This window comes from Boleophthalmus pectinirostris, unplaced genomic scaffold, assembly GCF_026225935.1.
Source record: "Boleophthalmus pectinirostris isolate CB_2022bp ecotype Guang Dong unplaced genomic scaffold, ASM2622593v1 HiC_scaffold_22, whole genome shotgun sequence".
NCBI lineage: Eukaryota > Metazoa > Chordata > Actinopteri > Gobiiformes > Gobiidae > Boleophthalmus > Boleophthalmus pectinirostris.
In genome coordinates this window covers 19,706,639-19,731,278 of record NW_026571190.1, presented here as the reverse complement: position 1 = coordinate 19,731,278, position 24,640 = coordinate 19,706,639, and the positions used below count along the sequence as shown (strand labels likewise).

The 24,640-nt window shown below is 37.5% G+C and overlaps 1 protein-coding gene across 2 annotated transcripts in view; it reads left to right on the top strand.

The window, feature by feature from the left end:
* Positions 1-24,640, top strand: part of grk4 (G protein-coupled receptor kinase 4) — a 45,241-nt gene that overhangs the window by 5,830 nt on the left and 14,771 nt on the right. Inside the window, exons 2-5 of one of the 2 annotated variants that reach the window (XM_020941867.2) lie at positions 10,561-10,656; positions 16,414-16,526; positions 17,813-17,890; positions 18,774-18,874. In XM_020941867.2, the coding sequence (XP_020797526.1) occupies positions 10,561-10,656; positions 16,414-16,526; positions 17,813-17,890; positions 18,774-18,874 (388 nt within the window). Of the gene's footprint in view, positions 1-10,560; positions 10,657-12,715; positions 12,942-16,413; positions 16,527-17,812; positions 17,891-18,773; positions 18,875-24,640 lie in introns of those variants that run through there. The other variant, XM_055157983.1, reaches the window with a different exon arrangement.

The following is a 24,640-nucleotide window of genomic DNA, read 5'->3' as shown; positions in this document are numbered from 1 at the left end:
TCTGCTGCAGTGTCACTTGTACAATAGTGTTTGGAAACGTTGGGTTTGATCTGCAGTGGATTGTGGGATTAAACCTCAGAGCTCCTTACTGCTGGATAATAACATGGATCTATTAAAATAAGGAACATCCTGAGCTTCTTCTGCTAAATGAGCTCATGGTTCTGGTTCTGGTTTGGATAACAGAGTTAATGCAAAGATGAGCTTGTGTTGAGTTGTTTTATTTATGAATGAAAAGAAGGAAATATGTATTATTTCTTTTATTAACATTACATTAGAGTTAAATTATTATTTATGTAATTAGGGTTTTTTTGTAATCTTAAATGTTCCTATATGAACTGCCGACCTCTTACACTTCAATAAAAAAAAATAAAAAAAAGACCTTGTGGAATTGGCAGATTTGTTTTTGCAGTTTTCAGTTTTAGGGGGTTATTTTTTCTTGAACATATATCGAGATATATATCGTATATCGAGATATAGCAAAAATATATCGAGAGATATCGAGATATATTTTTTGATCCATATCGCCCAGCCCTCACTGCTAGGATAAATATTGTTGGTTGAATTTGAAACCAGTGTGATTAGTGCATTAGGGTTACATACACTATAGAAATTGACCAATGTGTTTAGATTTTTTTTGCATGTTTTGGCTGATGTCGACAAGCTGGTATGTTGGACTGGTTTTATTACTCCAGTCTGATATAGTGGAGGCAACAGTTGCTATTGTGCACACTGTCATTGTGTCCTTAGTCATGACACTTCACAGCTTATCTAGAAAAACTAAGAGTGGTCGATGGCGCAGATTGGGAGCCTTGCTCCACTCTGTCCACCTCAGGGCAGCTGTGACTACAATGGGATCTCACCACCATGAAGTATGGAGTGAGTGAATAAGCATCTTGGGCCTCTTGAAAGGCATCATATAAATCCTTGCTGCACTGAAATGTTCAAATAAAGCTTCATCATGTATCTTTTTAGTCAGCCCAAACTAAATATTGTCCTTAAAGCTCAGCAAAGGCCAATATCTTCTCCATCTTTATACACAACAGGGCTCAAGCTATATTACAAAATATCATGAAAGCCAAAAACAGGAAGAATATGACTTTATATGCCTATGCGTGCAGCCTGTTGTTTTCTTACAAGATACATTGATCTAAGTTTGAAAAAGCCCCCTAACAGATTAAACAAAGGAGAAGCATGAGTACTGGTGTTTATATGGCGGGCAGGGACGGTGCATGTGATGTGAGTGGACCTCTCTCTCTCTCTCAGCTGATATGTGTATTTAACCACGGAGTATACACATGGATTACCTTGTGCAAACACTGCCCATTTGCTTTGAATAGGCAACACAGATACTTACAGCTAATGTTTTCCTTATCAGGGGCTACTCCGGCCAATCTCACACTATAGGCCAGAGAGAAGCAAGTCTACAGCATTCATTTATCATGGACATGCTCTGCTATTGTGCTTGAGTCCGTGTGCATACTTGTATTACAATGGGCCTAAACTATGCATGACCCTTTCTCATTTCCTACCATTTAAGTCATGTTTTTTGGAGCGCACTGCGGTGGTTGTCCGAACGTGCACAAGCGCTGCTGCTGGGTGGGGGTCACGTCCAGAGAGGCATGGACTGGTACCAAATATTTAGGCTGCGATTCCCTTGGCCAAAAATATCTCAGTAAACAGCGTTATCAGTGTTTGTACAGAAATATTCAGGCAAAAAGTAGTGATTTTTGGAATGTAGCTGGAGTAAGAAAACGCCAACACCAACGTATGACGTGATCTGTAGCCGGTCATCCATGCAGAACTGTGAAATTGTTTTATAGACCCTTCATTTTAACAACAAGCTCTACAAAGTGGCTTGTCGTTTAGTTTAGCGCTTAATTTTCCTGCTTTTGATGCGGAAGTCAGAGGTTCAGTTACCTGCGTGTGATGGGAAAAGAAGGACATCTCCAGACCAATGGCTTTTGCTGCTTTTTAACTTATTTGCTCGGACATGTATTGAATGATGTATTTTCTTATGCACTATGCATTAGTTTACTTACTAGGGCTATCCGAAAATCGGATACTAATTGATACTAAAACTACTATCGAAACTACATGCTCATTTGAGCAAGTATTGATGCCTAAGTCACATTCACAGGACAGAAATAAACCTATCTAGAATAGAGTTAGAATTATCTTGAGCTGTATCAAAACAAGTACAAGACCACGTAGACTATTATACTCCCATGGACCACTATATTGTGGAATGGATGACTGAGGATCACAGATATAAGGCTGCATGGTAATATAAGTGAAAGTACTATGATTTAATGTTGGAAATGGCATGCTATTGTCTAAATAATTGTATTATTTTTTTTAAATGATCATTATTGTATCTGAATCATTGAGGATCAAGTCGAGTTCCTTAGTATCAGGTAATGGAGTTTTAAATTTTAGTATCATGACAACACTATTATTCACTTGATTACCATGGTGGTGGTAACTGTTTCCAAATGCACAGATATACATAAATATAATCTATAATAGTCATTTAGTCAATGATAAAATGTATTGCTAATCATTCTGAATATTTCTGCTGCTGTGTCTGTAAAAAAAAAAGAAATAAATAAAAAATCAAAGTTAAAGTTGGCCACATATCAGATAATAGGTATAAAAGGTGTAAAAAAAAAAATTAAATGTGCAATAACACAATCAAAAAGCTGCAAAAGACTAATGTTAATAGAGATTAACTTGCAATGTAGTGACAATAATATTCAAATTCATTTTACAGTCCATTTTTATAGGATACTTTATCCTTGGACCAAGACTTTTACATTTGAATGCACTGGATTGCAGACATATCTTCATTGTTATGGGGATAATACCACAAATACAAAGGAAATGCAGTCAATATCCTCAACCAGTAAATGCATTGTTTTGCTTTATTATTATTATATTTTTTTTAATGAAATGTGCTTTTTATTGTGTTTATACAGACATTCATTGGTGACTGTGAGTTACTGCTGTGGGTCTGGTGTCCTCTGTTATGGCTGCCAGTGTATGACATGTGTTGATCAGATGGAGAGTGGCCCGGTCCCTCACACATTGCAGAGCAAACTGAAGCGAGTGTGAAGACATTAGCAGCCCTTCTCTACATGTGAACAAGGAACTGAAACACTAGTTGGGATGTTGTTTTTAATCGGACAGTTACTTATTATTTACATGTTTTACTTTACTGACCAAACAATACTGAAATATTTTATTTCTCATGTTTTGTTGATAACATCTATGTCTTTGTCTTAACAAAGATGATTTTGTCTGTCACCATTTAGGTCCTTTGTATGTCTGCCTCTCATCTTACGGTCTGTTCCTGGTCCGCAGCGGTCATTAGCTTTTAAAAGTGGTTCATGGATGGGGGATTCATGTAAAGTAAAGGTTGGTTCATATATAGTCTGACAGATGAGGTTCAGTACTTGAATTTCAGCCACAAGTTTTATTAATTTGTATGAATACATGATAAAATACAAAAGATGCATTTCTACCAGGAGTGAGGCAACTAAACGGATTAAAGTAATCTTTAGTACTAGAGAGTAAATTTTGCGTGCTAGTGTACAGTATATGAATTATTCATGAATTCATAATGCAGTGTTCAGAAAAAAGGACCTATTTAAACCAAATGTGTATTAATTTATTCTTTTCTACTTGTCTTCATATGAACCTCAAGTGAATTTCTTGTCCCATACCTTAACCATAGGATTCAGTATATTTCTGGTTGTGAAACATAACTGGCAGTGACATCTCTCATCTTAATTAAAACAACTTCTGAATTAATATTGTCTACATTGACTTGAACCAAATTCCAAATCTGTACGGTATGAAAAAAAGAAAAAGAAAAAACTCATCCCTGACTTTGACCGATTTTACTTGTGTCGTCCTAAATCAGTTCTGCAGATGTTTGTTCACATAAAAGCCTGAGTTATAAGTCTGCCGTTCACTCAGGAATTTGTTCTTTAAAATCTGCATTTTTTCCACATTTACATTGCAGAAATGTCCCATTTGTCTTGCTCTTAAAGCAGGTTGGTAGAACTTGGAGATATTGCCATTCTGGTGAGGGTGGGGTGGTCTTGCCCTGGTCTTGGCCTAGTCTACCAGCGACCCGTGGCTCCAGCTCCCACTTGAGATAAAAGCAGAAAGAAGGGAGAGGAGCATATTTGAAATTGTACCATGTTTGGCAGCCTTTAAGAGATTCCCATGAAAAACTACAGCTATAACCAGAGCAAAGATTTGTTTTAGGTAAATTTGCTTGAAATATTTTTAACAGCCCTCTATGCAAACAATGAACCTGTCCAACAAGAGGATAAAACTAAGTAATGCCTAAAAGTTAGACGGTGAGTAAATTCCACAGCTATTGGTGTTTGAATATCCATGGACGTTGTAAACAAAACTAGTCAAATCTATGGATTTATGCAGGATTACTGAATAATCTGTTTGACAATACTCACTGCTCCTGGGCAAAAGGAACTGAACTATGTCAACAATGGTTTAATATATTTTCTTTCAGCTCATTTAAACTAAGAAACCTTTTTATGATGACAAATTATGTCATTACTCAATTGTGAGGCAAGAAGTAGGACATAGACCATAAGGATGTGGATCAAATCACTGACGGAACTGGTTCAACATTCCAACAAAAACGTAAATGTGCAGAGTAATACTGGATTTTTCCCTCTATTCTTGTAATTACATGATTATAATTATTGAACATGAGAGTTTGCTGTTGAGTTGTTTGCAGCTCTACATCCCATTTACTCTCCAGCCTTCTGACCCAGAATGCTTTACAGAATGACAGCAGATTCCTGATCTGTATTGATTTGGCTCAGAGTTATTTCTACTGTGAGTGACTCATTATTTATTTAAAGATGTACTGATGATGATCACCTGCTTGTCTTCACTGAATAAGATAATGTTTAATGCAATATGGTGGAACATTCCAGGAAAAGCATTCACCTCTCAGACACGCAGGTGCTGTACCCTCATCCTGAAATGTTACCTTTAAAAAATATATATAAATAATAATAAAAAACAGTTTTTGTCCTGTATGTCAGTTTTAGAACTGTATGGCCATGCTCCAATATATTGTGTACCCACCTACGGCGTAAGCTGCTGCTGGAATAGACTCCACCCTCCAAAATAAAGGTGTCTCGCAAACAGACCTAATGCTCATATAATTTTAACAAGTATTGTTGTCAGCATAAACCCTTGTGCAGCCCAAAACTATTGTAACAGTTTCTCATGATCTCACACAGTCCCTGAAGAGTGCGATCTAACTGGAGAAACGGCCTCAGCACATGCACTATGGCCCTGTCTCGTGATTTTGGGCGATGATCTCAGCACTGGCCTCATGTCCTCTATGAATGAGCAAACTGCTTTAACACCGCTGTTTATGGAGGCCCCGTTCTCTCTGAGGGGAGAACCAAAGTTAAATAAATAGTCGCTCCATCCTGTCTGCATTAAGGACCTGCACACATAGCTTTGACGTCAGAGTGACATTAAACAGGGTGGGGCGTCCTGACACCACTGACAGGAGTGTACACACTTCCCTTTAAAACCCCTGTCTCCCCTTGTGTCTATTTCATAGAAATGTCACATGGCCATGCTTTTCTGCAGCTTTTCTGCAATAATGTGTCATACTGATTATTCATGTAGTTTTTGACTCCAACAACTGTCTCAGTTTAAAGGATTATGACATCAGTATTAAATCAAAGGTTCAGCTCAGGCAGTGTCAAACAGCCATACATGTTCATTTGGGCTGTAATGACCCAGAGGTTGGAAGTGTTTCTCTATAAACCTTTGGTTCTATGCACTTTTATTCACAGCAAAATTGAAACCAAATAAAGAAATTTGTTAAATGAACACATTGAATCATGCTTGTAAAGGCATGTTATCTGAAAGTAAAGAGTCTTTGTAGCACTAATAATAAATGAAAACGTTTGCACACACTTCGTCTTGGCCTCTGCTACAACTCAAGAGCGGTCACTAGGCATCAGGTGCCTGGTGCAGCCTGGCTGTTACGAATGGCTGTTGACCACAAGCAACAGTTGTAAATATATCTTGTTGGAAATGGGTACTTTATTGATTTGCTGTGCAACTGAATCACTCTGTATCACACTGTATCACACTGACAACACAAGGAGTGCCTTGACAAACAATTACATTACAATTACAAGAAGTGTAACTCAGGCCACACTTCTCTGAACTCGAGAGACACATCTTTCTTTAAATCTTGTAGTGTGCAGCTGGCCTCAGCATTTGTGTAAATTTGGTGATTGGTGATTGTAGTGGTCCGAGACACTAGTGGGGCAGATTGGCAGCCACGCTTTTGCCTGTACCAAAGAGCGCTTCTGGCTTTTAAATGAAATGCTGAGTTTCTTAATGTCTATAATCTGATGATGTCATACACCCAAAAGCGCAACTGGAGTCAGGTAACTCAATTTTTTATGTTTTTTAATTGTTATGTTTTTATTATTATTATTATTATATCTGAAACTCATAAATAACCGTATCTTTCGTTCTAACCTGATATACTTCATAGTTTAAAGTGTTAGTAAAATATGAATTCATGACATTGACTGAGTTTTGCTAAGCCCTCTTTAGTATCTTGGTTGTGTTTGGCGATGGCAGTGCTCAGTACTTGTATTGTCCTTTGATGAGCGTTGTTTGGAGCCTGTCTCTGTGTGCCCTGCAGCCCCTGAACTGGTCTGTCAACATTCCTGTCAACATCTACAGCATGAGAGCGGTGCAATTGCAGGAACTGACTAAACCAACCAGGATCTGCTTATTACACCACTAGCTCTTCTGAGTAGAGCTTAAAGAAGACCTATTATGCATTTATGTATGAAACTATCACACACATGGATCATGATTTTAAATCTCATATTGCAAACCACAATATTGAGCTAAAACACCTCTATAATAGAAAAAGGTTCCTGCCTGTTTAAATCTGCAGAACTGATAGCATAATGCCATGCCTTTTAGGCTGCTGGAAATATGAGGGTTTTTATTTCATTGTTTTAAAAATAATTATGACATTGCTAGAATCCAGTGAATATTTTAATGATCATAGGTTTGCACCAAGCTAACAAGAACACATCTAATTTTTAATATCTAGTAAAAAAGTTCTTCAGAATAAAGGCAAAAGATTTTTTTTTTTTCATTTGATTGTTCTGGGTATTTGTATCTGAAGTTTAAAAAGCATATTTGTTTTCACAGTTGTCTATTAACTGCAGTTTTCTCATTATTGATCCATTATCTAAGGCAGTATAATAATTTCTGATCAAGTACATCCATTACTGTACATTGTAAATGCAGGAAGAATGTAAGAATGTTCTTTTGAAGACATTTGTTCACTCACTTTGGCCCAAGTTTTACGTTTTCCCCCAATGGTATTTCTTGGCTGATGTCAACAGTGATTCAGCGTTGAGTCCAAAGACATCTGGACATGTTTTTCAGTGTTACAAAACAGAAATGAATGTAGAGCAAATTTGACTTACAAACTCTCCTCTACTACTAATGCTTTGACACGTGTGCACTCCATTAAACACTATCGAATGTTGAAAAAAACACAGAATAATTTGAAACAAGAACCATAAAAAAATCGACTGAAATGGCTGTTAACTAGCTAATAATTAAAGGTACACTTGAACTTTTCTGTCATAGGGTCTATCATCTGCTTATGTCCAAGAAGTTATTGCTTTGCCTGGAAGGTTCCACAGTATGGCATTAATCTAATCCATCTCGATATTGTCACTAAGGCCAAATTACAGGTCAGCTCTGTAAGAGGCCACCTCGCTCATAGTAAGCAAAAAGATATGTGTTATGCCATATTACGGAACATTTCAGGCAATGCAATAACAGCTACAATGAGACAAGTTGATACAATTACATCTTCAATGAGACTATGAGACAACTGGACCCTCCTCTTTGAACATCATAATCAGACAACATTCAATATGTAGTTAATAAGTTAATAAAGTGGACTGTTAGGTATTGCTAAACATTTCCCATAAAAAATTCCATTAGTTTTTTCCTGGAGCTTACAGCTGCTGTCACAAAACAACCTTCACACACACTTAATTTATCATTGTCAGTGCTCACATGCCTCTACACACATCTAGACTTCTCTTGTCTCTGAGGCATAGCACAGTCTTAATCAACATGTTTGACTCAAGCACACTCTGCCTGAAGGACCAAATACCTCGACTCACCCCTGTAGTGCCTGCTCTGTGTGGGGCATATGCATGAGCACATGCACACACACATGCGCACATGTTGGGTTTCCATGCTTTTTTGAGGACATTCAATTGACTCACATTTATTTCCTGGAGACTGATCCCAACTCTTAACCATAGTTACTACTTGCCTAACCTTAACCTAAACCCCAACTTAAACTTATTTTAACCATTGTCCTCTGTTGTCAAGTTGATCCAGTAATAAAGGTTTTACATCATTGAGACCAAATTTTTGTCTCCATAAGGAAAGCAGGTCCTGAGACTGTACAGATTTTAGTCGCCACAATGTGACAAGTATCTGCACGCACACGCACACACACGCACATACATGCAGCTGGTATGAGCCCTTTAGTGTAATATACGGTGTGACCTCTGCTCTCTGAAGAGGGACTGTTGTGCCTGGCGCAGCTTCACCCCTCATGTTCAGGTCATGGATGATCGCATAGCTCCAATGTAGTCCTGTGTGCTGGGAAAGCCCTAGAACATTATGTTAAAGTATGTTCATTTGGTATGCTACATTAAATAAAGTGGATCAACATTATTAATATGCTAGCTTATGTTTCTTTAGGCTCTGTCATTCAATATATTGAAAGTGCCTTTTATAATATAGTTTAACTTTTTCAGTGTAAAGACTGCCCTTATGTAGGTTATAGAAGTTTCCCATAGGGTTCCTAGGTTTTTTTAATATATATAAAACCTTATGTGCACTGCGACTTGTATCTTGATTTTTACACTGTGTGCAGTATTATTAGGCAAGTGAGTATTTTGACTATATCATGATTTTTATGCATATTCTCCAACACCAGGCTGTAGAAACTTGAATTCTTATTGGATTTAAACATATCCAGTGATGTGTGTTTGTCTAATGAGGGAGATCAACACCCTATGTCAAGGTGTCAGAATTATTAGGCAGCTGCTCTTCCTCAAGCAAAATGGGCCAAAAACAGATTTAGCAGACTCTGAAAAGTCAAAACTTTTAAGAGGGATGCGGCACTCTTGAAATTGCAAAGATATTGGGGTGTGGTCATAGAAGCATCAAACGTTTTGTTGAAAATAGTCAACAGTCTTTGCAAGAAACATTTTGAGAAAAAAGAATCAAACATGAAGCTACCAGAAACCCATTATTCACCAGTGCTGTCATATTCCAGAAACTACCTGGAGTGTTCAGATGTTCAAGGTGTTCGGTGCTCAGAGACATGGCCAAGGTGAGAAAGGCTGAAACCCAACAACCACTGAACAAGCATAGGCTGAAACATCAAGATTTGGCCAAGAAATATCTGAAGACAAATTTTTCAAAGTTTTTATAAACTGATGAGATGAGAGTGACTCTTGATGGACCAGATGAATGGGCCTTTAGCTGGATCAGTAATGGGCTCAGAGCTTAATTTCGACTCAAGATGCCAGCAAGGTGGAGGTGGGGTACTTGTATGGGCTGATTTTATTAAAGATGTGATTGTTGGACCTTTTTGGGTTAAAGATGGACTCAAAATGAACCCAAAGACTGTTCAACGAAGTACTCCACTGTGTGGCTAGCCATTAAAGGCTTTAAAGATGAAGAAATAATGGCATGGCCCCCACCCTCACCTGACTTAAACTCTCTTGAAAACTTATGGGCCCTTCTTAAACGAGAGATTTATGGTAAAAGAAAACAGTCCACTTTTCTGAACAGTATCTGGGACGCTGTGGTTGCTGCTGCACAAAATGTTGATCGGTAACAGATCAAGAAACTGACAGACACCATGAATGTGTAAGGCTTATGACCATTATTGAGAAGAAGGGTGGCTATACTGGTCGCAGATTTTTTTATTTTTTTTTATGTCAGAAATATGTATTTGTAAATGTAATTTTGAGATGTTTACTATTCTGACAGATGAAAATGAACAAGTGAGAATGGAAAATGTTTTTCATTTAGTTGCGTAATAATTCTGCACATAGTTACCCAATAATTCTGTACACATAGATTTTCTCCTAAAAAAGCTATAACCTCACTTTTACTTTCTTAAATATCCAGGTTTGAGGTTTATTAACATTTTAGATTGATTGAGAACACTGTAGTTGTTCAATTATAAAATTAATTCTCATAAATACAACTTGCCTAATAATTATGCACACTAATTATGCACACTGTGTAGAACTGTTTCTGCATGAAACTTATTGATACACCTCAATATCTTTTGCTTGAATTTTTAGTTTGCATGTCAGCAAACTTGGTCTAAATTATGGGTGCAATTCTCATGATCTCTGAGTGATTTCTTTGTGACATAAAAGTAAATTACTTGTTCAACTTTTTCAGGTGGTGGAGGGAAAAGGAATGGCCGGAGTAAGAAGTGGAAGGAGATGCTCAAACTTCCTCACATCAGCCAATGTGAGGAGCTACGTCGCACTATCGGTAAGAAATGACCAGCTGTAGGGGCAATGTTTGCATGTGCTCCAGATATCTGGTCGTCATTTGATTTCTGAGTTTTCTGATTATTGAAATTGCTAGTAATCTTGTTTTGATCTTTCATTTATATAGTAAACTAAAATGTTTCACTTTTTTTACTTGAATTAACAAACAAGGCATGTTTATTTACTTCTTCTACTTCTGAATTAAACTACAGCCCTGAAGTATAGACATGACAGTAATCAGATATAACTGATGATTATCCCAGTTATTAGATTTCTGTCCATGTAACTGTGCCCATTGATATTGTTAGAACTGATCAGCTGCAGGGACAGGCGCATTAGAAGTGCTGGACTTTAAACATTTACAAAAATTGAATGCCCAATATTAAACACAAAATTAATAAAAAAAAAAAAATCACTTATTTTACATAGTTCTGTTATACTCAGTTCTTGATTACTATGAAGTTCACAGAGACTGTGCGGATGTAGGGGTGTAGGAACAGTAAACCTAAAGTTGCATAATCTGAGAAAAATATCAAATTGTGATATTTCACATTTTCTGCAGGGTTGTCTTCACACTGAAGTGTTCAAATAAAGCGTTATGGATATTCTTTAGGCATCTGGATGGCCCCAAACAAATCAGCTGTAGAGACAGTGTACCCGATCAGCTGCTAAGACAGTGGACCCGATCAGCTGTAGGGATAGGGACAGTGGCAAAGAGGGTTGAGGTCCGGAGATAACGTGCCATGCTGCTATTGGGGTGGGTCTGACCTCTGTAGGAAGTGCAGATTGGACTTCCTTCCTCTTCTTACCCGTCCCCACCCGCTGTTACAGTCAGCGGACAGGAAACTGTGTGTGTCTGCATGTATCACAAAGATGGAGGTGGCTTACTGATATAATTTTCTAAGAAATTCTATGAAATTCTATATCTAAGAATTTTTTCAATTTATTTATTTATTTTTTAAATCAAATGATTAGTGAAGAGTTTTTTTTTTTTTTTAAAGATCAGTCATATAATGTGTTTATTGCATTTACTATTTCAACCTCTAAAATGTGTTGTCTTGTTCATAAGTAAGTTACATAGTACAAAACTGAATAATAAAAAATCTATAAAATATAAAAATATGTAACTGCTTAATATGACAGCAGTTTATTACACAAGGTGCCTGCAGGAAACATGTTATTATAAATAAGACTGTGATATGGCAAACAAAAAATCAAAATAATGTTTACATAAATTTGCAAGCCCCTATTTTGTTGCAGCAGCACAGTCAGAGAGAACTATACACATTTTTCTATGCTTCATTTCAGTTCATGTAATTCTAAACATGCTGGCACTGAATGATTGTCTTGGCATTTTTGAGATCAAAAAGATAAAATTATTATTCCCAAGTATTGTACATGATGTGAGTTCTTTTGATAATGCTGTAACATTTTTTACTTCCTTTCAATGCAGAACAGCTAACTCCTGTTTCAGTCATTTTCCTATCTGCATGTACTTGTTTTGTTTTTATTTGGCAAGATAAGTGTTCTTATTGGAGGATAAGGTGTGTTGGCATTTTACTGCAGATTACTGATACTGTTTATGTATGGCACAGAGGCAATTCTTTTTAAATACCATGTTAGTTTAAGGCTACATATGTAACCATTTTAATTTCATTAAGGTGATGTGTTGGTAAAAAGCTAAGTGAAGTCAATTTAAAACAATTGTGAAACTTTAAAACTGTAACCTGTGTTCATATTTGCCCTTGCTAAATATCTTTCTAACTAATGGGCTATGGGTCTGTTGGCCTATTGTCAATTCCTGAATGGCTGTGGTTCCCCTTGCTCCCTCATAATGCAGTGTCCTGGCAGTCGTATGCTGGCTCTGCAGCTCTGCTTTTCTGAATGCCACAGCGCTGTGTGTGTGTGAACTGGTTTGTGTGTAACAGTGCGTCACAGCTATCTCTGCCAGAGATTGCAGCGCTCCCCTCCCCCACACACTCCCCTTCTCTCTCATATCTCTCCTTCACTTCAGAGCAGCAGCGGGGCCGCAGAAAAGACTGAGGTTTGTACAGTGAGAAGAGGATCTGCTCTAATCAGGAGAAAGTGGGAGAGAATGGCCATGCACAGAGGAGGCCCAGCGCTGAGGCAGAATACAGTGTACCCACAGCTGATTGTGATTCGATACAAATCAAGAGGACACATGACGGCGTCACAAACACTGCATTAGTGAACCTATGAAATCTACTACAATGTTTCCATTAGTGTTTCAAACTAAGGATTTAACTTTGCATATATGCTCCTAAGGTACAGCACTATATGTTGTTGTTGTTGTTGTGGGTGTGTAAGCGTGCTTGTATGTGTGCGTGTGTGTGTGCGTGTGTGTGTGTGTGCGTGTGTGTGTGTGTGCGTGTGTGTGTGTGCGTGTGTGTGTGCGTGTGTGTGTGTGTGTGTGTAAAAGCATGCAGCAGCTGTTGTGGGTTACATACGTCACTATGACATAGAGGGTATTGCATAATTTCCCTATCACACTGAGCGCTGGATCAAAATAATCCTCGGTGTGTCCTTAAACAGGCGCTGGTGTGCGTGTGCACACACATGTAGAGACTCAGGCTCAGAGTAAAGCTGATAGCTCTGTCTTTGTTGTGTCTTGATAATGTCAAGCATTTGACCTTAGCCTTGACAAGTGCAGTGTACTTCTGAGGAGCCGAGATTACATTATGTGTGTAGCAGCCGATGTGTCTGAGGGACAGAGTACCCACTGCCTCGGGCTGCTCAGGTCCTCACTTTTTAATGCTGTATTTAGAGCCCTGCTTTTGGCCGCAGGACCTTTCATATCAACGTTTCTTGCATGTTCATATTAATTGATGACTCCCGCACCACGCTGCTGCTATCTATGTGCACATGCACATAGATCATTTTGCAACTCAATTACTGCTTAGTTACTATTTAGTTACTATTAGTTACTATTGCAAATGAGTTGCAAGCTACTAAAACCAGAGTTGCCTGCATCATAACCAGAACCACTTCCATCCACTTCACTCCGGTACTGCTTCCACTTCATTGGCCCAGGTTCAGTTTCAAATACAGTTTCAAATTCAGTTACCACCTACATATATGCAAATACGTATATGCAAAAAAACATATTATCAAATATTATTTAGGCACCATATGTTCTGAGTGCATGCAATGGTATGGACACAACTTTCCTAGAATATGTCTTATGCCTCCACTGTCCTGAGCTTGTCTTCCTCAAGTCCTCACGTCTCTCCACACATTAAACTTGTTGCTCAAGTAAAAATGCATTTTTAATTATCAAGCGTTTTATGTAACTTTTACTACACAAATTGAGGTCCGTCACCTCAGCTGGCCAGCAGCTAACTACAGCCACTGGGCTGGCACAAAAACTTGGCATTAAAAGAAAAACACTTTCTCTTTTGTTAATCTTTTTTCAAAACAAATTAATGGTGTCTTTGTAGACTTTTTATTCATGCGTTACTTAATATAAAACAGCAGTAATAATGGGAGTTAAGAGTGATGACTTAAGTCAATTATATTTGAAGTGCAGGTATCTGGAGTAGTTACTTCCCTACCTCATCCATCTCTGTAGACAGTGCCACTAACTTGTTCCTCTATTTGCTGCATCATTGAAAAACCTGCTGTGCTGTAGTTCACTAGGAACCATGGTTCATAAACAAATTTGCATGATCACCCCATGTAAACACTGGTGGCTTAGTCTATTGGTCTGTGTTATTATCACGTTGAGTCATTGTTAGGAGATCCTGATGAAGTATAAACAACATCAAGTTTTTTCTCTACTACCAACATAAACTTTGAGGACAAAAGCCTACCACCAGGAACTAAGCCACTTTATATAAGAGTCAGATATGATTGATTGTCAGCTTTACCAGAGTGGGGCAAGTGATAATTTTTTAAAATAAAAATTTTATTTGAAAATTGACAAAAAACTATATATTCCATCTGCAGTCAATGATTAAAAAAAAAAAAAAAAATATATATATATATATATATATATATATATATATATATATATATATATATATATATATATAAAATTTTACATACATACATACAAACTAATTCACCTAAAGGTTTTTAAATGCCACAGCTGATTGCATTTTAGCTTAAGCCCTGAAGAAGACACTGCATGTTGAAACTTGTTGGCTGGGCCTGTAATAATAAAAGACTAGTGTCACAAGGTAGAGTGCCTCAGCTCTATTTTTGACAACATTTTGCGCTAGTATATACACATTAAATGTTTTGCAAGGCTCTGAAGTAATATATTTTTATTTAAACAATATGCCTTTCAGTTTTCTGATATATGCTGATAAGTTATGTATTTTTATTTATTTTTTTGGGGGGGGGAGAATGGAGGAAAGGTTTAGAGCAGTGCAGCCCTGCAAACTAGTTGTAGAAGATTTAAATACATTTGATTTGTGCAATTAATTTAATTTAAAGTATTTAAACTATAATTCAGACTATTCTAAAACTGACCTTATTTTACCCCACAAATCTTGGAGCAAAGCAACTTCTCTAATCTGCTTGATTTCAAACATTAACAGAAAATTAGAATAAGCAGGTTAACTTTTGACAGTACATAAATTGTTTCTATCACCTAAAATAACCCAAATCAATCGTGACTTTTTCTTTCAATAGCCAAGAAGCCTGAGAAGACAAAGCAGTGGCTTTTCACTTGAATTCATGTTCACTTGAATCAATTCTTTCATGCCCAAAATGGCCTGTATCTCCTTTTCTGTGGAAAAGGGTTTTTCCCAACTTCATCTCACTGCCAGGACAAAATCAAAGAACAAATTCTGTTTTTGAACTTCTAAATATTGTATTTACAGATTTACATTGTGGAAGAGGATGTAGTAGAAATATCTAATGTTGTGGTTGTTTAGGTTTGAATGAGAAGAGCGCAGAGCTTCGGTGAGCAGGGCCAATAGTGTAATAACAACAGTGCAGCTGGAGGGATGTTGTGTAGATTTGATTTAGTGTCGGGGGCTGTCCTGGAGCTGTCACCACTCCGTCCGACCGCCTCTTCCCGCTTATGTGTGACCTGTTTGTTTGTGTGTGTGTTTGTGTGTGTGCGTGTGTGTGTATGTGGATGCTGTGTGGCTTTGCTGTCAGTCTTTGATGGAAAACGTCCTGGGTCGTCTTCCTCATTTGGTACCAAAGGAAATATGACTCAAATGGACGCCATTAGTCCTAATAGACTGGGGCCAGCTGCAGCAAACACGCACAGAAAATGGCTAATAGAGTGACACACAGGCTTTGTCGTAGTGTAAGCAAAATACATGTAAAACTGTTTTGAAAAATTCATCAACATTCATTCATAAGTTTATGCTAACGTTTTTGTTTTTTTTAATCTCATGAGTAAAGTTCAACATTTTTGTTTTGTTTTTTGTTTTTGTTGTTTTTTTTATTATGAAAGAGTATTTGATATTTTCTCCTACCAGGAATGTTTTATCTATGCCTTTGGTAAAACTTAAACAAAGTAATCTGCAGTGCTTTGCCATATAAAAGGAAAATGACACATGTATTTGTTAGAAAATATGTTTATATGAGTCATTACATTATGGTAAAGTTGGGATACCCAACTTTATTCTTGTATAAACTGTGCTCACACCCAAAAATTCATGAAGGGTAATACCAGCACTTCTCCAAAGCGTTTGAAATGAGTTAGCTTGATTTAAATGTCTATTCTCTATCTATTTGTGCAATATTTTTGCTTATACCATGTCTGCGTGTTTTTCAGAGAGGGACTACACCAGTTTATGTGAGAAGCAGCCCATTGGCCGGCTGTTGTTTCGTCAGTACTGTGACACGAGGCCAGAGCTCAAACGCTGCATTGAGTTCATGGATGCTGTGGTAAGAACCTTCACTGTTGCTAATTTCATGTAACTCCTGGTATCTGTTCTGGTGTGACTCACATTTACAGCTCTCTAACAAGATTGCCTGGAATCCAACAAAAAGAAGGAAGATTTAATGTACAAAGCTTAAACTAATATTAAAAGTCTTCTATATTTATATGTAAGAAGAATAGGTTAAATTCATTCATATTCTAGGACCAGTCACTGCCTTCTAATGTGTTATGCTTCATTCTAGGGCTGGACAATATGGTGATGCAAATCTAAAACTGATCTCATCCATGTGACTATTTTCTGTTTTGTACCTCATAGCTCTATGATCTGCCACTTTTCCATTGGTCAGCCTTCCTAAGGCTCTGAGTGAGTGACAGGTGGTATTAACCATAGTAAAGTATGAACTCTCAAAAGCAGATGGCTGTATTTCTCTCTTATTAAAGGCATGATACTAGTGATACTACTTATGAATTGTTATAAAATTTAAATCACATTCTAGCTCCAAGAAAATTGTGATATAAATTTTTGGCATATCTCCGGCCCATACTTTTCTTTGGTTTTATGTTGCTGACATGTTTGTACATTGAAGCTGCACATTTCTTTGTCCTTAGCTTTTCTTGAAAACCTGTCCAACGCATTTGTACAGTTGGTTGTGTAGTTGGGATGTGTGCCTGCTCTTGGCACTGGCTCAGGGTGGTGGGTGGAGTGACTGTTGGGGGTGATTAGAAACTTAGACAAGCTGTCAAAAGACTGTACCCCTCCCCTGCGTCTCCATGAGGTCAAGCCCACGTCAGAGGCTGGTCCCCTGGGTGAGCAGCCAAACACAGGCCCAGGCTTGTGCCGAGGCCCCTGGAGGTATGCGAGAAAGGAAAACAGGGGGATCATGCTTATTTAATGAGAACATGGCAACATTAGTCTTTCTCAAGGTAAGCAGACAAGCCAGAAGGGGGTATGTCGTCCACTGACAGACAAGCAGCTTTTACTTAGAGGGCTGGCTCCCGAACACGTCATATATCTTAAAGAAAAGTGAAGCAGGAATGGGTTTGAAACATTACCATTCTCTAACAAAGTAACATACATTATCTAGAGGAAAAAGTTACCCTTTTGGCCTGACGTAGTGCAGGCAATACCATGTTGTTGATAAATCCCAGGTCAACATGCTCCTCCATCTTGCCCTTCATTCTTGTCTTTTTTTTTGTTTCGTTTCTTTGCTTTTCAGTAAAGTATAATCTTTGTAGTGTCTTCTTTTAGGTCATTCATTAGGTTCATATCTCCTCTCCTGTTTTCCTACAGGCCATGTACCAACTGGCCCCTGATGAGAAGAGGAGGGACTGCGGACTGAATGTTTTAGACACATACTTTAATAATGGGGTAAGCGGTATGCAACTTTATGCAACCGATGTATGAAAAACTGGAACAATGGGAATTATTCTAATTTAAATCATCTCAGCTGTTGAAAAAGTTGTTTTTCTTCATGATGTTTTACATAATATCATGACCAGAAACGGGTGAAAAGTTGATTGTTATTTGGAAATACCATGGACTGAGATGCACAAGAACATTTGACCTCATGTTTTATATATATACATGAGGTCATAATGTTCATGTGCGTAAATCCAAGGTAGGTAAATAAAAGTAGAATTTTGTTGAGGACCAAATGCAAATGCCATCTCCAAAGCTGTAGCTCTTGGTTGGTGTTTCTGTTCAGCAGTGCTGCATTTGTATCAAAATGTTTCAAAACATAAAAAGATGATGTTACTGGAACTTGGATTGACGTTAATGGCAGTTTTTAAGTGTTTGTGTATCTATCTTGCTGTCTTTTATACCTCCAGTCATAGGTAGCCTAATTGCTTCTCATTTTGAATAGAGATGTAAATAAAATAACCTGAGTCTAATTGAGATATGTATTATTGTGCTTGAAGCATATTTAACAGAAAGGCTTCAGAAATGTTCTTATCGATTGGTTTAAAATGACATTTGTTCAGTGGCTATAGCTTTTGTTCATACAATATGTGGATTCTTATATATTTGTGAAATTTGGGTCAAAAGTGTGATCTCCAAATGTAACTGCGATGTATGAAAGAAATGTTTTCTCTTAATTTCAAATTTAAATAAGCTTCTGTAATATACTTTAAAAAACACACATTGGCACAGCACCTTTTATCTTGTACAGTACTAAATGAAATGGTAGACAACTTGTTAAGTCATTGTAACTGTAACAAGTCATGATATTTGTTTATTTCTACCTGTTCAGTCAGCGGCCCATTTGCCCGACATACCGCAGGACGTAGTGGCTGCATGCCGGGAGAGATTGGAGCAGAGTCCGTGTAAGGAGCTCTTCAATGACTGCACCAAGTAAGTCCCACCTTCTCCCCAGCACAGCTCCACACTGTACACTGTATTTTAAATACAGCATGAGACCCTGTCAAACAGCTTTGTGAGGTGTTAATATTGATGTTATACATGATTTCTGTAATCATATATACTTTTAGTAGTAGTGTGTGGTGACTTTTATGGGTATGCAAGCAGACTTGGGGTGGACATTAACGTTTGGCCGATAACAATTTAATAACACCACTTTTTATACATACTACATTGCAAATGAGTATTTATTTTACTGACATATTAAATGCATATATACTGACTCATTAATTAGAAATTAGACAGACCTAGACCTACATAGTTGATTAATATTTGTATATTGGACTGTATTTGACATCCTCTTTGTACAAAGAGAGCTTTTTGTGGTCTGCTTGTTTCTTCACAGGTTTGTCTTATTCCTACACCTTATTTATCTGAGCCTTCAGTACTATTGTTGTCTGTGTAATTATTATTATTATTCATCTAAAAACCATATTATAGTACAGCTTGATGTGTCACAAACGTCCCGTCACGTAAGTACAGCGTGTTATCACTCACCCCTCACTGATGCAAAACTATGAAACGTCCTGTATTTCCCTGAAGCGGACTGGGTCCAGAACATACACATGTTCCTCCACACGTGTGTAATTGTGCTGTTAATCCACTGACACTGTCGCTTGTTCATAAACACACAGATGAGGTGGAATCCTGGCTGCAACATACCTCTATTTCACTGTGTTTATTATAAAATATACAGTATTTGTTCATAATCTGGTCAAACCTGAGAGTTTAACAGTGACGGGAACCTATTCCTGCAGTCATTAAGTCATTAACAGTGTACTCATCATGGACCATGATGAATTTTATGTGGATTATCATAGTTTATTCATGGTACAGCCTTGGTTGATTAGCAGTTGTGATGCACCAATACCACTTTTTCCAAAATAAGTACGAATACTTCATTTTGAGTACTTGCTGATACTGAGCACCACCGCCTTAGCCACGTTAGCCTGCTACTATGTAAATGCAAGTACTGTGCTGTATTAAGAGTCCTAAACATTTTCATAGTTCGTGTGACACATGATTATAATTCAGCTTAATGTGCAGAACAGTTAATGTGTACTCTTTATGCTCAACTCCTCTCTGCTCAGCTGAGTGGCGAGCTGTGAGCATTAAATAAGACACAGTGCTCTTATAGTTTTATTGGCTCTTGGTATCGACAGCACGTCAACAAGTACGAGTATGAGCATTGGCACCTGGTAACTGACCTGGTACTGGTATTTGTACTGCTGTCTTCTTTCCTTGATTCGTTGTAAACCCCATTGGCAGATTTTATTACCTTTTTTATTTTGTATCAGTAGTAGTTATAATAAGCGGTTGTATATTTGTGGTTTGTTTTACTCCTTGTGCATGCACATTGTACTCAAGTAGGGCCCCTTGTTGGCCTGGACTGGAGTAAGTTTGAGGTAAAGGCGGAGTGCTGTTCTGCAGAGACACTGTGTGACTGTGGGGCTGTCAGTGGTGATGAGGCGGCAGCTGGCACCTGGGCTTTGGGGCCAATGAAAACGCGCCGTGGGCAGAGGGAGCATCCGGGCACTGGCACCAGAACAACAGGACCTCAGTGTGGCGCGGACACACAGTTTTACAACACTCACACTTTTGCAGGTGTTTCTGCTTCCTGTCCGCCGGCCAGAGCCTCAAACAGACCAGGGACTATTGCCCCAAATGTTCTTCTCATGCACAGAGTCCATAAGCACTAACCTCAGCTTAACTCCAGATAATGATTTTATTTTGAACTATACATATTCATGTATATCCTTTAGTCTGTAGGACTCTCATAATCTCTAATTGATATTAAAGGTTTATTTTACTGTCTCATTAAAATAAATGGTCACAACACCAGGCTGTGTATGCTCTAGAAATGTCTCCTCTACATGTCTATTAGCCATGAACTTAAAGGTTCACTATGTAACTTTTCTAAAGTTCACCACCTTCTGTGGAGATAGTCATGTTTTGTTTGGAATGTTGCACAGTATGGCAAGTCGCGCGCGGCAAGTCCCGCGCTAGTGCCTTTCTGTGTGGACTCCCTGTGGTTGCTCTGGTTTCCCCCACCACTAATAATATATAGTATAGGGTCCCCTCTGGACAAAAATGAAGGTTTGTGGAACTGTGAGACATGGTTAAAGCTGGAGTTAATTACTTGCAATGTATTAATTTATCGTTTATCTCTTTCTACATTTATTTTACTTCTCTGTGCCTAGTGAGTTTGGCTAAAGTTATAAATTTTGCACTGGAAAGATCATATTTTAGCTCATTTTTGCCATCTAAGTCTGAGACTGCCTTTTCTCTCGTCTATCCTTTGCTGTGGTGCGCAACTTCTCCTTAGCCAAAGCAGTCCTTACTACAACCTCACATGGGCCACTTCAGATCATACTATTTTGTCTGTACTTCATTGAGATCATTTCGACCTGTGCAGCTCAAGCCTCTTGTGTGGATTTTATCAGATATGCTCTAATCTTCTGGAAATGTGACCACACATGGTGAGGTTTTGTCTGTAAATGCAGAGTCGTTCTCCTGATTCATCAGAGTTTACCCTCAAGAAAACTGGAATCTGTGAGGAATTCAGCAGAAGTGAGAAAATTATTGGAAAAAACTGTTCGGACTGCTTCACTGTTTTTACATGGAAGGCTGATCCAACAGGAAATTATGAAACAATAACAATGTGTCAATTAGCCTCTAGCTTGGCTCAGGCAGGTTGACAGATCATAAATTAATATTGGCTGCTTTATACCATCTCACATCAGACTATGAAAAATATAACACCAAACTAAAACAAAACAAAAAAAAAACAAAAAAACAAAAAACAAACACTGATTGTAGTACCTAGACATTAAGAGCACAGGCTATATACAGTTCCTTTTTAAATCACCAGTTAAGCATTGTGACCATGGCAGTGTTGGTAATTATACTAGTGATGTGAATTAGTCAAAGTGTAGTATTAAGTGGTGAAGTAGTAGTAAGTGTTGCTGTAGGCTAATGTAGCAGTAGCTATTTATTTTAGTTAACTGACAAAATATCAAAACACTACAGCCAATTGGGATTTTTGGTTTTTGAGTGTGAAATCTTGGTCTTAAAAATGTTCATTTCAAGCCAGATTTCCGCCCCACAATATTTGAGTGATCAATATTGTCCCATAATTTAACCATTTGAGCACCTTTGTGGCAAAGCAAGCACCAAAATTATAAACTGGCTTATGTCTTTTGTTTATTCCACTATTTTCACTATTCATTCATACCATGGTACAATATTTAGATTTCCTGCGATTGACCTGTTCCAATACGTAATTTTGACCTGATGATCATTTCTTCCTCTTCTGCGGGACAGCCCTTAGGAAAGCATGGGGCTGCTCCTGGTTTTGGCTCAGTCGCTTGCACTCACACAAATATATTAGCTCACTCAGTTTTCTCCTGCTGCAGTGGAACATCTAGTTATGTCATAAAGTAACCAGTCACCTTAGTTTGTGTATCAGAATTTTAGTATCAGCTTGTGGTTGTGATCTCAGAAATGTTATTATTGTAGTTGTGTTTGCGTTGCCTGTTGCCTGTTGCCAGTTGGGTCCAGTGGTTCTGTTAACTTTCAATAAAATCAAACTAAAGTGATTTTAAAGCAAAATGTTGTAACATGAAAGTAACTATGTTTGAGCAAATATATGTGTGTGTATATACACACGTACGTATCTTGATGTGTATCTTTGACACAAGTAATTACCCGTTAGTGACCGCCTAGAGATTGGTGTGTGTGTGAATGCTTTGGTAGAAGGACTGGACTGTCATGAGGATTTTGTTTATAATGTATTATCCAGACCCACTGTGTCATAATTGTCTTTTCATATTCAGCTGAGGTGCCCTTCTTGTGGAAATTCAACTTCCATCATTTTTTGCCAAGAACAGCCACTGCACGGTTCTCTGTAACCACAGACAGCTTTCCCTGTACTCGCACTGATGAGGTCATGTTAAAACCATTGAGGGAAAACTCTTCCCCAAATATGAGCTTACGAGCGTTTGGGTGGCAGAGGATATCCACTGTAGTATGGTTTGCAGTGATGTGTGTGGTTTAGCAGTTTACACTGTGATCTCATCAGCAACGGAGTATAGTGATATTTCTCAAATCTGTCCTATGACTCAGTGCTAGGACTATACGGTTTTGTACAATTTCATTATTACATATTTTTTACTTTTAAATTCTATCCGTATTATTGTGAGATGGGGTCAGTGCTTTCAATCCTTTATAAAAGACTAAAAAAAGACTTGACAAAAAAAAAAAAAGTTTTTTCTGGCAAGTAATGTGACTCTATTAGATCTGCAATTCATCTTTTAGGATTCTGTTCATGGAGTGCACGTTGTAAAGACTTAGACTTGGACAAACTTTATTGATCCACAAGAGAAATTATTTAGACACAGTAGCTCTAACATCACAATATATTATAATAACAAAGACCAAAAATATAAGTGGTAATAATAGAGCAAAATAAGTAGCAAACATAGCAAGAGACTGGTGTCAAATAAGGCATAATTATATAAATGTATATGTATAAGTACAAAAAAATTATAGTAATATAGTAATACAAATATATGTCAACTATATACAAGATTGTAAGTAGAAACGATGCAAAGATGAAATAGTGATTGACTTAGGGTTATCTGTTATTTAAGGCATTATATGCATGTGCATTATATTTTGAGAGAAGACTGACATATGAACTGGTAGACAGGATAGTTAACTCTGTGCAGAGGAAACGATGTTTAAATAACTGCAGCTTTTGCAATTTGCAAACTGTGGCAACTCAAATTTCAAATAGATTTGAGATATATTGTGTAGCCCTACTTAGAAAGTTTGATTTCATGCAGTGTACATACAGTGTTTATTATTAGTATGTTCACTTCTAAAAAGACTTTCAATCAATCCAAGTACAACAACTCACCCTTAAGTAAAAGATGGCCTTCTGTCATGTTAATAATTATTTTGACTTTGTACTGTTTACCCACCTCTTGTATATAGCTGAAATATATTTGTATTACTCTATTTCTATATTTTATTTTTACTTGTGTATATATATGTATATAATTATTCCTTATTTGACACCAGCCTGACTCTTTTTTATTCAGTATTACCATTTATAATTTGCTCTTTATTATAATATACTGTGATATGTGAGCTACTGTGTCTAATTTCCCATTTGGAGCAATAAAGTTTGTCTAAGTCTAAGTTTGGGTCTGGTACATATTTGTTAACAACAACAAAATCCAAAGCACTTTTCAAATAAGTCCATTTTAAAGGTTGGTCGCTCAGTTCATTGTAGCCTGTTACCTCTTTGCTAAAGATGACATGATTTGTAAGTCAAACACTGTATGTGGTCGGAGTAGTTAGAGAGGTCATCCGTGTAAAGGTGAGGGCAGTTTCACAAGTGCAGAAGGAATGATAGTAGGGCATACTGTGACCACCTTTGACCCCCATCTCCTCAATAACCTTTTCATGTAACGTCTTCAGTGAATCTTCTCTATGTAATAACTTCTTAGACTTTTGGAGATGGATCTGTTCAGGTTAAGAAAATTTTGAACATCTATTCTTGTCAACAGTTCAAAAGCATTGCTGATTTGCCATAGTGGATTTTTGAAACTGTCTACTGTTTTTTGGCAATGTGATTACATGTGGTAGTCTAATCCATGCAAGGTTTAAAGTAGAAAGAAGAGTAGAACAGTA